Source organism: Acanthopagrus latus, chromosome 24 (assembly GCF_904848185.1).
Source record: "Acanthopagrus latus isolate v.2019 chromosome 24, fAcaLat1.1, whole genome shotgun sequence".
Taxonomy (NCBI): Eukaryota; Metazoa; Chordata; class Actinopteri; order Spariformes; family Sparidae; genus Acanthopagrus; species Acanthopagrus latus.
In genome coordinates, this window is record NC_051062.1 from 667436 (window position 1) to 683199 (window position 15764).

Below are 15764 nucleotides of genomic sequence, written 5' to 3' on the forward strand. Positions count from 1 at the left end.
AGGGCCTCAAAAAAAAGTTGAGGTGGCAGCAGTTGATGCATCATTACCCCAAGTGAGCTCTTTGCCTGAAGTTGGGGTGTCAGCTATCTTGGTCTTGGAAGAGGCGTGCTGTCCCCTGTGAAACTAATTTTCCACTTAAGCTTTATGGGACGAGATGTAAGGGACCACATCCATCGCAGTGCTAGGTGCGTAATGGGCAGGACATCAGAGCCAAATGGTAGTGCACCACTTGAGAGCATCAAGGCGACATTTAAGTACAACAGCACTGCTCATGAGACTACTGGGTTCTAACCATTCTACCTTATGTTTGGTCGGGTTCCCTGCCTACTTGCTGATGTTGTGTTGAAGTCTGCTCTGACAGATGATGTTCAAGGCTCATTCCCACTGTATAGAGGCACTGAAGAGGGATCTTTGTTGAGGGTATGGCGCTTGTTGAAAACATTCCAGCACTGAGCAAATGCAACAGGCCAACATATATGACAGGAAAGTCAAGGGAGTGGAGATTGAACCTTGTGACAAGGTTTCCCCAGCAACAAGTAAGAGAGAGGGTGCAGAACGTTCGCTGACTAGTAGGGGGACATGGTTTATACTGTGGGAGATGGAGCTGAAGTTGTGTCTGTGACTGGGGAAGCCGAAGAGCAGATGCACGTCTCTCTCCCCGGGCCGGGTGAGTTATCATAGTTACCAAGGCAAGGTGCAGCAGAAAAAAAAAAAATAAAAAAAAATGATCAAATAAATAAAAAAAACGGCCGTCCATCGGCCCATTGTTGATTGGCCCACCGGGAAAAATCCCGGAACTCCCGATGGCCAGTCCGCCCCTGCAATAGCAGTCCTCTTTCAACATTCGTTTCGGTATCCCACTGTGGGAAACGCCCCCTATGCTTGTCCCCAGGAGCTATTTTCCACTACGCCAGTTTTGACTGGCAGACAGACGTGACGTCCGCTCCCAGGAGGAGGGACTTCCTCCTCATTATCCCTCCATTATTATCCCTTACGGAGCTAACGATATGTCGGAGCTTGTACCTTCCCTCGCCATGGAAGACGTGAAGCTACTGGCAAGGATTTGTGCGTGTAGCAACAAGATATCGGGGGCAGACACCTACTCTGCTTGTGCCACATGCTGCAACACGCCGGTAATACATTGTACCTTAGTTTGTTGAAGGCTGTACTGTACGTTTCACCATCACCACCAACCAAACTCCCTGTTGAATGAGCTCTTCAGTCCATTGAAATAGAGCCAGGGAGATGGGGTTACACATTCTGGGTTGGGCATGCTATATTCTAGTGCTGTGAGTGGTAAAGAAGCGAAATTGGAGTGTGATGGAGTAGTGAAGTGATCTGCTCTCTGAACTTTTGATTGAACAGCAGTATCACAGAGTGGAGGTTCGTAACAATAGCAACAAGTGATAGGATGTGCTACCAAAGCCGTTTCTCATTTGAACTTTCTTTGAAAAAGCTCTTTGGTATCACTGATGTTTCTGTTTCACATTGCATTACATTGGTTGCAACGTGACATGTGTATGCACTCACCATTTTGCCAACGATAATAATCTTGGGCCCAAGCTGTTTGTGGATGGCAAATATATGGATCAGACGTAATGAGAAGACCATAAAATCTATGGCCATCACAGCTCGGCCAAACTCATATGACTGGGGAAACATTCTGTAAAACAAAACAAAATTGTGCAGTCAATCACCAGTATATGTGATGCAATTAATTCATCTACATCATGAACATAAGTAAGAAAAAAAAAGAAGAGAAAAGAAGAGAAACTACTGAATTGTGTTTGAGGACTGGCCCCAGAGATGCCTTTGCAACCTCTGGGGTCACGGTCAGTATAGATCCTCCTGTCACTGTGTCATAAGAGTCACCTGCAGCAGACAGCCAAAGTGAAGAGAGCAATGGCTGTGAGGTCGCACTTGTTCCACACATCCTGTATGTAGTTCCTCATCCTCTGAAGCACAAAGGTGCTGCCCACAACGAAGGTCTGTTACCCAGAAAGAGAGAAAAATAAGAGTCATGATTTATGTGGATAGACCTCTGCAGGGTGCAAAGCACTGCTTTAAAAAGGGCTGGTGGTGTTTGTTGCCTTAGGGACCTAAGAGAACATATCATTCAATCCATGAGCCTAAAGGTTTACCATATACCAGAAACAGGTAAACAACATAACTACAGTTTTTATGTTACAAAGTTATCTACATGCAATGTGGGCTGATTTGTGCATTCAGGAAGTTATGTTGTGTTGCAGGAGAAGACGACTCGGTCACAACTCTGCCAGACAACCTTTTTTTTGCATTTTTTGAAGCATTACTAATGTCAGTCTGAAAACAGCATAAAGGTATGGTAACATAAGTCCCAAAAAGGATGCAATATCATATTTACAGTGTTTAATATATCAATCTATCATACTACAACTGGATATTGCAAACAGTGTATGAGAGAGATGCTTCAATTAGTAGTCTCCCTGTGTAGTATGATGCAATATAAAGTGACGGCATTGCACAAAAAACTTTAGTTTTTAGTGACTGGTGCTATTGAGACCATGTCTTTAACATTTAGTTCAGCTTTTGAAGCCGGGGGCTATAGTTGGAACATGGTTTTGGTCAGACTGTCTGAAATGCCTCAACATTCCCAACCAGTTTGTTTTCATCTTTGTTTCAACACTATTGCTGATTGTACACCTGAAGTACAAATGTCCTTGCTGTCTTAAACAGAGAACTTCAGTTTTAAGACCTACCATTTAGACAATGTTATTGTAAATCATTACTTGTATAGATTGGGCCACATTATAAATGCTGCTTAATAATATGTATTGTATGTGTTAATTACCAACCTGTCGAATCTCTTCACATACTAAGGTGAAAACCCAAAAGTAAAGCACAATCTCCAGCGTGGTGGGGCCTTTAGGGGGTGGGGGCTTGAAGTCCACCAACAGAACATAGGCAAACAGGCAGAGGAAGAGGAAGTACATGAGCACATTGCCAAGGAATGAGGTGACAGGGGCGAACCAGAACTGTCTCCACCGGGATACAATAAAAGGTCTCTTGGAGTTGGATGGCAAAGAGTCTGCAGAGAGATAAAAGAGTTAAATTGTTAAGACTCAAAGATGCAAGCAGCCTGTCAACGTTAATATTTTAGCAGTAGTTTTAATTTTGTTTCCTCTGAAGTTTCCTTTGTCATTTCAAGTTCATGGTATTTGCTGGGTAGAGACAACAGGCTCTCCATGGAGCTTTGCATTACAGTGGGGTCATGGTACCGTGGTTTTCTTGCCTGTTTCCTGTCTAATTTTAAAAAAAAACATACCTTTCTGCTGGTTTCAGTTCTTCATTCCGTCTTTCATCCTGCTGTTTTGATTGCTGATTACTTTCACTTGTTTCTTATTAGCCGTTCTTTTCTATACTATTTACTAAGTCTGTCTGTGTTTCTCCCTCACTTTTTCCTTATAGGTCCCATATTATGAAAAACACGTTTTCTCTGGTCTCTACATATATAAACTGGTCCGCCCTGAGCCTGCTAACTCCCAGAATGAGGAAAATAAGCGATTCCTGCATGGTCTCTGCAGCCCACCCACTAGTAAAACGGCACTCCTACAGGCTGTTCAGAATCAGCTCCTTTCATTACATAACAAAAGGGGTCATTTTCATAGGCCAGCCTCCTCTGCACGGTGATAGGAGACATCCGAGAGGGGGGCATTTATCCCCGAGTTGAAGTTCCATGTGTCCAGCAGTGAGATAGCAGTGTTTCGCAATGTTGTCACTCAGAGCTTGACATGCAACTTGCTCTGTTGTTGGTTGTAAAAATCAACATAAGTGCTTATATTCTGTCCCAGCTACAGAACAACAGAAGAGACAGTGGTTGCGTTTAATTTTTAATGACAACATGCTGGCTGCCGTTTGTGTAAATCTGTGTGTGTGTGTGTGTTAACCACTTCACATCGGACTGCTTCAGTAAGGAGGGTCAGTACAAAGCTGGCTTTGCCTCAACACCGACCCTCATAAATGGATCAGTCCCAACCATATCAGACCCAGCAAGTGCACCCGAGCCACAGGTAAGTGTTGCCGCGGTTTGATAGTATTTACAGTTGCCTACAAATATGGTGAAGTCAGCTGGAAATTGGCTAGTTAGCTCTGCTTCGGTCCACTATGCAATTGTGTTTGAAGCGAGTTTCATGTTAATAATATTACGATGGAGCTTGGCTGTCACAGTAAAAAGTCCAGAAACATGTACAGACTGGAGACAGAGACGATGTGAACAGTGTCTAAGAGTTTGGAGACTGTGTTGGAGACAAACACAGCTTTCGCTAGCTGTTAGCCATTAGCTACATGGTAGTAACTGTAACAACACATATGAACAAACTAACATTATTCAGACACACTAACCATTCTGAAATGTCCTGCTGCAGCCACAGAGTCTGTATTTCTTCAGGAGCCTCCTTGTGGGTCAGATTCTGGGTCAAAGTAGTATGGTTGAACGAAAGCACCTCCGCGATACATATATATATATACACATATATATATATATATATATATATACACACACATATACACATATACACACACATATATATATATATATATATATATATATATATATATATATATATATATATATATATATATATATATATATATATATATATATATATATATCCATCATAACATTGGTGTATGCTACCACTAGCGTTTGCGGCATCGTCTTCCTTCCCCTCTCATTCTTTCTTTCATTTTTATATCTGTTATATGTTTGCTTTAGAAATGTGATATATATAACTGTAAGAATCCTTCAATTTGGATCTTTAGGGGAGGTGTGAATTTACTTTAAAATGTAAAATAATTATGTTTTTTATGTGAGTTTGTCATTGCTCATGTAATGTTATTAATTTAAATAAAGCATTAAAAAACAAAAAGAAAAAAAGGCATCATCTTCCTGAGAGGGATGTGTAGCAGGCAAGGCCATAGGGCAAGGCTCTCCAAGTAGGCGTTGACAGATGGAGCTCATTAGCTCACAGCTGAAATTCAGGACCCACAGATGGGTTTGGGCAATACATATCGAATACGGTGCTGTTGGACCTCTGACAGCTGTGAGAAATTGATGAAAAACAGTATAATATGGGGACTTTATTTTTTAGTTTTCTGAGTGTTTTTGGATCTTGGCCTTGCTCTAATTGCCTCACAATTCAGTAAGCTTGCTGTACATTGACTCTTTGCTGTTCAGTCATTTGAAATGCTCTCGCTTCGCCTCTGTAGTCTGCATTTGGGTCCTCCTTCTTGTAACTGTAACTGTAGGTCATGTTCACTGTACTGAAGGAAGGAATTATTTCTAACATATTGCTAACTTTTATTTGCTGATAGTTCTTACTTTCTGCAAGGACATGGTACCTAAGAGAGCAGCCACTAAGTTCAACTAGTAATAGATGAATAGTGATCAAACCCACCTCTCATCTTTTCTTTTAGAGCCCTGAACTCTTCAGCTTCTTCTTCACTGTGACCCCAAACAAAGAATCAGGAATGTTTGTTAAAACTTAGAGGGAAAATAAATTATATTTGTATATTTGCATAAAATTAAAGTCATATTTTTATATTTATATTTGTATTTACTTTTGGATAATGTCAGTCAGTGAGAAGACAGTGGCATCATTCCCATCCAGGCTTTCAGTGTCTCTGTAAGGGTGGACATCCAAAGACCTGACCTCCTCCTCTTGTTCCCTGTAATATAAACACAAACAACCAACATCTTTAATCACACCAGTAACTACTTCTTATATGTAAGATATATATATATATATATATATATATATATATATATATCTTATACGCTGTTATTGTGATCATCACTACGTCATTACTTTGGCAGCTGTAAACACTCATAAAAACATTATAAAAACACATCCTGTGGTTTGGTGCCGACCTGTATACTGAACATATAAGGATATATAATCATCAGAGAATGTTACAGACATTGTTTTTGATACCTAATTGTTTCTCAAATATATCTGTACGTTTGTGAATGTGAAAATGAGAGACATTAACTTAATACTTTGTAGAAGGAGCTTTATAAAGTTCACAGGGCTGAGCTGCCGCCTCCAATAAGGCAGCGACATCGACGTATCGCAGCAGCGGGCCAACCCATTAAAACCAGGATGGAATCATACTGCAAAGACACACACTCACAAGCCAAATTACACAATAATAACACAGCATAACACAGTAGTAACACCAACATTTACCTGAAGCTCAAAAGGTCTGTGTAGAGGAGGGGGGGCAAGAAGAAGGTTAGCACCAGTTTCCAGACCTCAGTATTCCTCTCCATGTCACCCCACCAGATCTGCGATAGCATCGACTACAACAGACAGCAGTGCCGTTACTACAACAGCTCCCAGACAATGTTACCCTCACTGATGAGGCATAAATAAATTGAATAAATCCCAACTTGTTATAGCCACACTTGGTATGTATTTAACATATACTGTAAATTAAATTTTGACTTTGGTAATCCCAATTCAAATTTAGTAAGCCAATTATTTTGCTGTACTTTAGTCAAATATATATACATACATATACATATATATGTACTAGGGATGTCCCGATCAGGTGTTTTTTTACCCCGATTCGACTGATCTGAGCCCTTTAATATTTAGTATCTGCCAATACCGAGTCCCGATCTGATAGTTATAGTTTGCTTGTCTATTTCACACATGTTCAGCATCTCCTCGGCTGCCTGTTTTACATGCTCTGCTGTATGAGACTCAAGAGACCGAAAACGTGATCGGCCCGATTTCTGATCATGTGATCAGATTGGGACATAATATGTACTATATGTAACTGTTTGAATGCAGTGAGCACTGAAGTGCAATGAGGGGTTACTACAATAGTTACTACGACCAGTAAACTATGGCTTAGACAACACAACTATAGTATTGACATATGGAAGCAGATTCAAGATTCAGGGAACAGTTAACAATAAAAAGAGGTGTATACAGTAAAAAGGCTATACATTAGGTGAAGACAATGCTTAGGCACAAAAGATTTTGTAGCTAGGGTAATTAATTATACAATATGTGAATGCTTATGATAACTAGTGTTGCCACCCATCCCGTTTAATACAGAATTGTCCCATATTTTACGCTTAAATATTGCGTCCCATATTAACTCAAAACTTAAACTGAAGTTTTTGGAGTAGTTTTAAGGCCTTTCACTCCATTACATTCAGAAACAATAGTGCTGCTAATGCTGTTACTGGTCCCAGGTCTGCTGGTGCCTTGTTATCAATCCTACCACAGCCTGTCTTCACATGACTCCATTCAAAGCAGGAGTATGGCTTTCAACTCAACCACTAATAATTACAGATGAATTAACAATGTACAGTTGTAGCAAGTACAACATCAGACAAACGATAACTGAGTGTGTCTGTTGGGGTAATAAGTACATGCATTTAACTAGTCATGTTTATTGGTGTGAAAGACAGAAAAGTAGAAACCAAATTATGCTCAAAATGTTGACATGGCTAGTATAATGTTTAACCTCAGGTAGTCTTCTTCAGGTCTAAGTAAAGAAGTGAACACACCTATATTTAATATACAATGATGAAACATCACATGCACAGTATTATTTCCTAATTCACCTAAAGAGGTAACTGATCCACGTCTGTAGTATTGTTGTCTTCATGTGATTGGATAGACATAGATATGGGGGGCTCACATCTGATTGTAATGGAATCTTAAATGACCTTAAGGATACTGCGACATGTAGATTTTCTTTATATTTACTTTTTGACATAGCAGACACAGTCTATTATAGTGAAGATCTGGTGATTTATTTGCCAAATCATAATATGAAACAGGAAATAACAACTAAAGATCATAACAAGAAACTTTATTTATAAGTGTGTAATAATTCAGTATTTTGTGATCATGCTTGAGAGATACAGACTGGGAAATTTTCAGATGTCAATGTGGCAGATTATCCAATCAAGAGATGATGATTTTTTATTGTGTCACAAATAAATGTGTGCACAATCTGTGGTTGAAATAATTCCAGTCAGATCCTCAACAAATAAGACTTTGGGAAACGATGGACAGTACTATTGTACTCACTACTTTTACTTCCTCTTGAATAACTGTTAATGAAAAGTAACAGTACCTTTACTTGAGTACAGGTTTTAGCTAGTCTACTCATCTCTGCAGAGGAGCAACAGAGTCGGGCATCAGCAGCGGGCAACATAATGTTTTTGTGTAGAGCCTGAATATTTTCACATCTTACTATCTTACTTTTGATCAAAACAGAGGTGATTGTGGAAAGCAGGAACAAGACTGTGAGTTTATTTGGTTTATATCGATTTTGTGTGTCAAATGATGAGTTAACAAGGCAGTAAGCTCATTTTAGTTTTGATAAAGAGAATGAATGACAGCTACCTGAACGCCATCGTGGCTGAAGAAAAGGCGGGCATCAGCCGCAGTGGCCATCTGCAGGCATGTTGCACCGCCCCACACTGGAGACTTCCTTATAAGGAGAGTGAAGGAGCGACTTTCGCTGTTCTGGTAACACTCACTGAATACATCTGAACACACAAACAACAAACATCATATTTTTTTCTCAATCATAATTTCTTCTAGATTAATAGGATACACAGTTTTTGGAGGCATATTTATGTCTTTATTAAAGACAGTAGAGACATAGATAGATAGATAGATAGATAGATAGATAGATAGATAGATAGATAGATAGATAGATAGATAGATAGATAGATAGATAGATACTTTATTGATCCCGGAGGAAATTCAAGCATCCAGTAGCAATAACAAACATTGAACATACATTGAACATACATACAATATCAAAGAAACAGTAGAAATAAAAATATGGAATAAAAAATGTTATAAAAACATGGCAGGAAATTAGGGAGATAGACAGTAGTCTTACTAGATCCAAACCAGGTTCCCAGAGCTATGGAGTTGTCTTGGGCTTAAACTTTTAGATAAAAGCAATAAATAGACGTATTCCTTAACATTGGGTCTGGCTCACCATGTGCAAGGTTCTCAAACGTCTGTGCCAGTTCCTTCATAGCAACTTTGTTCTCAGTTTCACACTCAAGCTTAGAAAGCTCCCGCAGCATCTTACATCCACCCAAAGCGCTCAGTACAGACTCCCCTGCCTGTCAAGGAAATACAGAAATGTAGGATTCAAATTAACACTAGCTCAAATGAAACCAAATTTGATGACAACTTTGAAAAATGGCAGCTTTTTGACCTCAATGAAGTTTGCTGCACATGGTGCTCAGCCTTTTCCTCACCGCATACTTACATAAATGTCATCAGTCAGACAGTTCTTAAACTTTCCAACTTTGAAATTAAATGACTATATTGATTAAATTAGGTTGTAGAAAATGACAGGCTATTCTCACCATCTCCCAGAAGTAAACAGCCATTTTACTGCGGTTCTGCAGGACAGCCCAGATGAAGAGGGCTGCCCAGGGAGAGAGGCAGCACTGGTCTCGATACACACACTCTCCCAGCAGCATCTTATTCATTTGCTGAAGGTTAAGACAAGACACAAGTGAGGCAGTCAGATCAGAAAAAAGATGATCACTCTTACTGTTGACAGTCGTGCATTATTATATTATATATTTCAAATTGTCCAACCTTTTCTGTTTTGTCTCTTTTGAGGGCAGATGTTAACTTTTTGAACAGTTTACCTGTAGGTGTTCTCCATTGATCAAGCATTGTACTATTATGGCATTGTTGGACTTATGATAGGCAATCTAAAACAGCATCAACACATCCTCTAGCCTCACGCAAAAATGAATAACAGGCTACACGGAGGATCACTTCTTTGTCACTCTACACACCAAGATTTTTCAGTTTTCAAACTATCCATCCATTCACTGATAATCACTTTACATTTTGAAAGATACAGATAACCATTCACACTGACATTTACAACAGGACAATTAAAGATGACCAATTAACCTTCATTGCTTTTGACTGTGGGAGCAAACTAAAGCATCCAGAGGGAACCCCTGCAGACACGAGGAGAACATGAGGGGTTGTAGCCCAAAGCACTCTTGCTAAGAGGTCGCCACTGCCAGCCCATTCATCAAATATAGCAGCCTGGTCAGTGGCAAATTAACACTTGTTAATATATAAATAAATGTCATAGTTATCGCTCTGTGTGTGTGAAAACATTTCATCACAATTGATATTAATATGAATGAAAAGTCACATCTTTGAAAAATCTCAGTGAATACTACATTATCTTATATCATATTATATTCTTTGGTATTTCCCCTATAGATATTAATAATAACATCACTCGACCGTAGCATGGAGGTCATGAAAGTTAGGTCTTCTTTGATCTTAAAGTATATCACTTAAAACAAATAATTAATGACACGATTTAACTACATAGCCTCAAGGGTATGTAGTTAAAACCTTCATTCTATTTGTGAAAATACAAAAAAGGGCTTTTTTCAGAAAGCCACTCATTGTAAATTGTAAATCTAAGATTATTGCTATTTTTCTTTTTCACAAATACATTAAGGTTTCACAAATCTGTGTCTCTGGAGTTTCCATATGGTGGTACAGATGTGACTAGTCTGTTTATGATTTAAACAGACTATAATGGGTTTACAATGTGATAGTGAGTTAAAATGATGAAAACTTCTTCCCCATGGTTTTCAGTCCATGAACTCGCTTAAAAATGACAGAACAATGCCATCTTTAGGCGATGTGCCACTTTTAAGGTGGACTAGAAAATTCCAATAAGAAGCTGTGAATCGACGCTAACTTCAGAGGCATCTGTTGCAGTGTGGTGGAAATCCCTGCATGTGTCTTGCCAATTTAAAATAAGTCTTTAACTATTTCAGTGTATGGTTCCAGTGTGGCCACGGTGACGATTCACTGACTTAAAATCACTGCATGATTCTGGTTATTCAGGCTTTCTTTCACACTGAACTGTTGGTGGGTGGATTTGTTGCACAGTTATCAAGTGCAACACACAAATAAGTCAATAACTTCTGGGTCACACAAAAATCAGACAAACTATATATCAAAATCAGTTTGGCCTGTGTACAGTTTTTTTCTTTTCCCTTTATTTGATCTGAGCATAAAGTCGAAGATATGCAATTGTACTCAAGATTGTGTTAACAAACTTCGAGTTCCTCGCTCGCTGACCTTGAGAGCCCTCCTTGTGCTGGTGCTGGGTTCCAGACCCAGAGGTCCATAGTAGAAAGGCTGACAGACATCCCCCAACAGGTCCCACAGGAGACGGGACACCTGTAGCATCACCAGATACATCATTACAACTGCATATTGTACAGAGCAACAATGCTTTCAGTGTGATTTGTCATTATACAACATAAGGTTGCATAACAAATGAAAGTAATGAAACTTGATATCATACAGACAAAGGGAAGTAACTACAGTTTGCTATGTTTCAAAAATAGCTAAATCAGACCTAGAGGACTGACGTGTAGTTGTAGTTGGGTGATAAATATGGATAAATAGATTCACATTTACCAGATTACAACTCAACTAAAGAACTATTGGAGATTTTGGAGCAATGTGTCAATCAAAACACCAGATGATGTTATATGGTTTGAAAGAATGCTGTTCATCCCAGTAGTAGAGTAGGAGTTGGACACTCTAATATTTTCTGTGCATTATTACCTTCTTCTAAAGTTTTTCATTTTATTGTTGAAATCCATTAAAATCTATTTCAAGAAAATGCATCCATTGTAATTTAACAATGTGATGCAACAGAATTATGAGTGAATAGTACTGGGTGATGTGGTTCCACAAACAGCTTCAACAACTGTTTATTTTATTCTTTCTATTGTTAATATGCTAAGCCTATTATAGCCTGAAGAGATGTCATGTTGTTAAATACAGTAAGAAAGCTGTACATAAAAGTATTACCATCAGCAATTATCATCATTATCAGCAGTTATCAGCACAAACCTTTACTTATCAATTGAACGCCAGTAACAGTACAGTAACCTGCTATCAGTCCATCTTAAAGGTTCCTTCTTGCTACCCCTTTGTCCATTCTCAACTCATCTCCCTCACCTCAAAGAGGCTGAGCCCCATTGCTGATGCAGGTCCAGTTAGTGCACTCTGGGGGCTCTTCAGAGGTACTGTCACAGCTCCATCCAGGTTAGGCAGGTATCCAGCCATCCCCTGCCTCTCACTCAGACGCCTCTGGAGCAGAATGTAGGCCAGTGAGCTGTCTGACAGTGAGTGGTACAAGTTTTCCAAACGGTGGTAGGTGAGGTACTCCAGGATATTCAGACCATTTTCGCAGAACAGACGCACAAACTGGGGCTTGTCATTGATCAGTGCATCTGTCATAGAGTCTTCAAGGTCCTCATACTGCAAAATAGAATCATCTCATTAACATTATGAGATTATAACATGCAGGAATACATTCTAATCACTTTCTGTAGCAGGATTGGTACTTTTGCAATGCATTTAATGAAAAATAAAATAATAGCACTGCCACTCAATGATGGTTCTATGCCCTTAACTAAGCTCGCACTCCAGTGGTTTTTGCAGATTGTCTACAGCGCAGACAGATGGATCCATTTTATTTTGTGTAATGAAATTTGGTTGTTTGTTTATGTGAATGACCAAATACAGAAAAGGAAAGGCAGGGAGAGGAGATTAAGATGAGAAAAGACATTCCTTTATTGATCCTTGGGAGAAACAAGGAAAATAATAGCTACACAAGAGTAGGTCTCAAAAATAGAGACAATGATAGAGAGATATTGGAAAGAATAAAGTGACAATTTGAATAAAAAATGTCAAAAAAACCTGATAAACATACTATGTACAGTAACTCTCTGTGTGTACATGATGTGTGCAATGTATGATAAATGTGCCTGTGCAAATGAGCAATGTGCAGGGTTCTGAGCTATCAAATAACAACAAGAACAAAAAAACACTGGGTCTTTGTGACAGTGAAGTGTATGGTTGAGTCCTTAATCAGTGGAGGAAGGAGGTGTTGGGAGCTGTGTCACAGCAGTAAACCAGTTGTGTAACACTCGGGAAATATGACTGGTTTATTCTTACTGGCTCACTAAGCGGCTGCTTGGCTACCAGCTGACTGCAGCCTGACTTTTCACACAATAATTCTGCTGATATGATCATGCTTACAGTTGAACATGTGCTGTAGCCTATAAAAACACATGAGGCCATAAACTTTTAGCATGCTCGTGGTACACTGTGATATCCCAAATCCTGGTTGATGCCTGGTGTATAGAAGGTACCTTCCACTGTATGTCTCCATTGAAGAGCTCAGCTTTGGCGATGTCCACGCGGTTCCAGGCCACGGCCAGTTTCAGCTCTTCAGTGTACTCACTGGCTTCACTTGACACGCGTTTACTTGCTTAAAAAACACACACAAATGTGGCATAAGAGTCGAAGCTGAGACATGATGAGACTGGTCGAGAGAATAGCAAATAGCAAAAGAACACTATAGAAAAACAGATGATTTGGTCACAATTTAATGACACCATAAAATGTGGGGCCTGTGCTAGGCACAGACCCTTGTCTTATATGTTAAAAGCGTAACTCCAACAATTTTACACACCAAAGTGTGTAAGTCTGGGGTAGTACTACTGCATATATGAAAAAAGTAGTAGCAGCCATCTTGAGCTGCAGAAGCTGCATGCCATTTGATTAATTACCCCCTTAATGCCACAAAAGGCATTGCACAACTTTTTTCCACATACAGTAGTACTCCCTCAGAACTGAACATTAAAACACACATTTTAATGAATAAAATTGCTGGATTTACTATTTAAGAGTCCGATATTATCCCAACATTGCAAACCATTGACCCATTTTATCGTAAACTGAGATAACATCCCTTCTTTACCATCGTAACACCCTCCTCACCTGTTTTAGTTAACCTTTACTGGATCACTTACAAGTTATTGACCAGTCATCTGAAAGAACTTGATATCACTATGCTAGCTTCCCATCAAAGTGGATTCATGGTTCCTGTGAGCACTCATAGAACTCTACAGGGTCAAACAGCTATCTGCCTAGAGACAGAAATCCAGCCCCAGGGTACCCTTGAATCTCAATGATCCTCCTCTTCCTCTGATCAGGGTTAATTGATTATAACTTACTCCAAGTGTAAATCTAAAGGAAACTGTGCCATTGATGTTGTGGCCATTTTGCCATTCCTTTTAATTCATTTATATTTTTTGCCATTTTAAGCCTTTTATTTAATGTGTATAATTTAGTGTTTTATGTTATATTTCTATATGCTGTATGTTTTCATTGTTTACTTAAATAACATACTTACCTCTTACAAGGGCTTTGAGGAGAACTATATCAAAGTCATCAGAACCCTCCTGTTCCCCATGAAAAATAGTAATGAGCTCTCTGTTCTGATGTATACTCAGAGCCTAGGCACACAGAAGTAGTAAAGGAAATTACTGTTTGAAAAAAGTGTTCATTTCATGTAGGACATCATTCCATCAATCACACAGTAATGTCGGATCTGTTGATTAACAGGTGTCTGAGGTAATATCAGTCAGGTTTCATCTTATTCATTTCTCCCAAATACAGTACTATTAGACAACAAACAAAAATCAATCTGGTCTTCTTAGTTGAAAAAAGGTCAGTGGTGATTAGGAGTGCATGTTCACTGCATGTTCATGTGCCTCCTGCACATCACAGCACAATCGGCCATAATAAGAACTGCAGTGTGAAGGAACCTGAGTATACTACACATCCGCAAAATAAATACACGTTTCTTTGGTTTGGGTTAATAATGTTCACTTATAAGTCCACTTTCCAGTAGTATGTCCAAGTATGTGTCTCGTATGTGTCTCACTTCATACAAATCTCCCCAGAAACCTCTTTTCTGAATCGTAACAACTGCAGGAAGCAATATCAGTTAACTCTTGTGCTGTCTGACTCACATAATCCACCAGTTTCTCCTGGTCAGCTTCCACTGGGAAGTGTCTCCGGACCTTGTCATGAACCCAGTCACGGCGCTCTGTGCTGGGCCCTTCAACAGCATCGCCCTCTGCTGGAGGAGAGATGGGACTGAGGGGGCTAGGTAAGAGATTGCCCAGCAGCTCACTGATAAGGTCTGCAGCTGGACCAGAACCAGCAAGAACCAGCCAGGGTGTAGCATTCCTCAGAGAGGCATCTATTCTCTGAGCCAGGGAACATACAAAAGAGTCTCAGTGGGATTGCAGTCTCTCTAGTAAAAGAGCTGAGAACTGAAAGGCATCCAGATAGCTGACAGAATGCAAAACTGTGTTACACGGCTAACTGGAATATATAAAAATATCACAAGAATTATGACAAACTGCTTTACAATAAGTGCAGGATAAGGGGTGCAGTAATGCTGCAACAAACTAACACAGCTTTCTCTGTGATCCGATACGTATACTGTAGGTATGGAGGACCACTCATGCTGCTGCTACATTCTCCAGTTCTAACAATATTTTACCTGTCCTCCTGTGGTAAGACAATATGAGTGAAAAATGTTAGTAGAATCCAAAAATCCTGTGATGGTGTTTGTGTTGAGTGAGAATGTATTTGACAGTTTCCTTACCTCCAGCATGTTTGCGTCCCCTGATATGAGCATGCACAACACTGGGATTTCAATACTGCCACTACCTGTTGGCCCAAGGTAGAACATTAGAAGAAAGACAGCTTTTCTACAGAAACATGTTGCTTCAAGCAAACAAACATAAAAATGAAAATAATTTCTCATGACATCCTGCAACTTAACATGCACACAAC

The 15764-nt window shown here is 39.5% G+C and overlaps 1 protein-coding gene across 1 annotated transcript in view; it reads right to left on the reverse strand.

Moving 5' to 3' along the window:
- trpm4a (transient receptor potential cation channel, subfamily M, member 4a) overlaps positions 1-15764 on the reverse strand; it is a 59546-nt gene that overhangs the window by 9601 nt on the left and 34181 nt on the right. The window contains exons 8-22 of the mRNA XM_037091650.1: positions 15574-15638; positions 14930-15169; positions 14308-14410; positions 13262-13380; positions 12063-12365; positions 11169-11270; positions 9401-9529; positions 9022-9151; positions 8412-8557; positions 6228-6340; positions 5599-5706; positions 5436-5482; positions 2835-3067; positions 1873-1988; positions 1531-1663 (exon numbers count right to left, since the gene is read on the reverse strand). Coding sequence (XP_036947545.1) covers positions 1531-1663; positions 1873-1988; positions 2835-3067; positions 5436-5482; positions 5599-5706; positions 6228-6340; positions 8412-8557; positions 9022-9151; positions 9401-9529; positions 11169-11270; positions 12063-12365; positions 13262-13380; positions 14308-14410; positions 14930-15169; positions 15574-15638 — 2087 coding nt within the window. The remainder of the gene's footprint in view (positions 1-1530; positions 1664-1872; positions 1989-2834; positions 3068-5435; positions 5483-5598; positions 5707-6227; positions 6341-8411; positions 8558-9021; positions 9152-9400; positions 9530-11168; positions 11271-12062; positions 12366-13261; positions 13381-14307; positions 14411-14929; positions 15170-15573; positions 15639-15764) is intronic.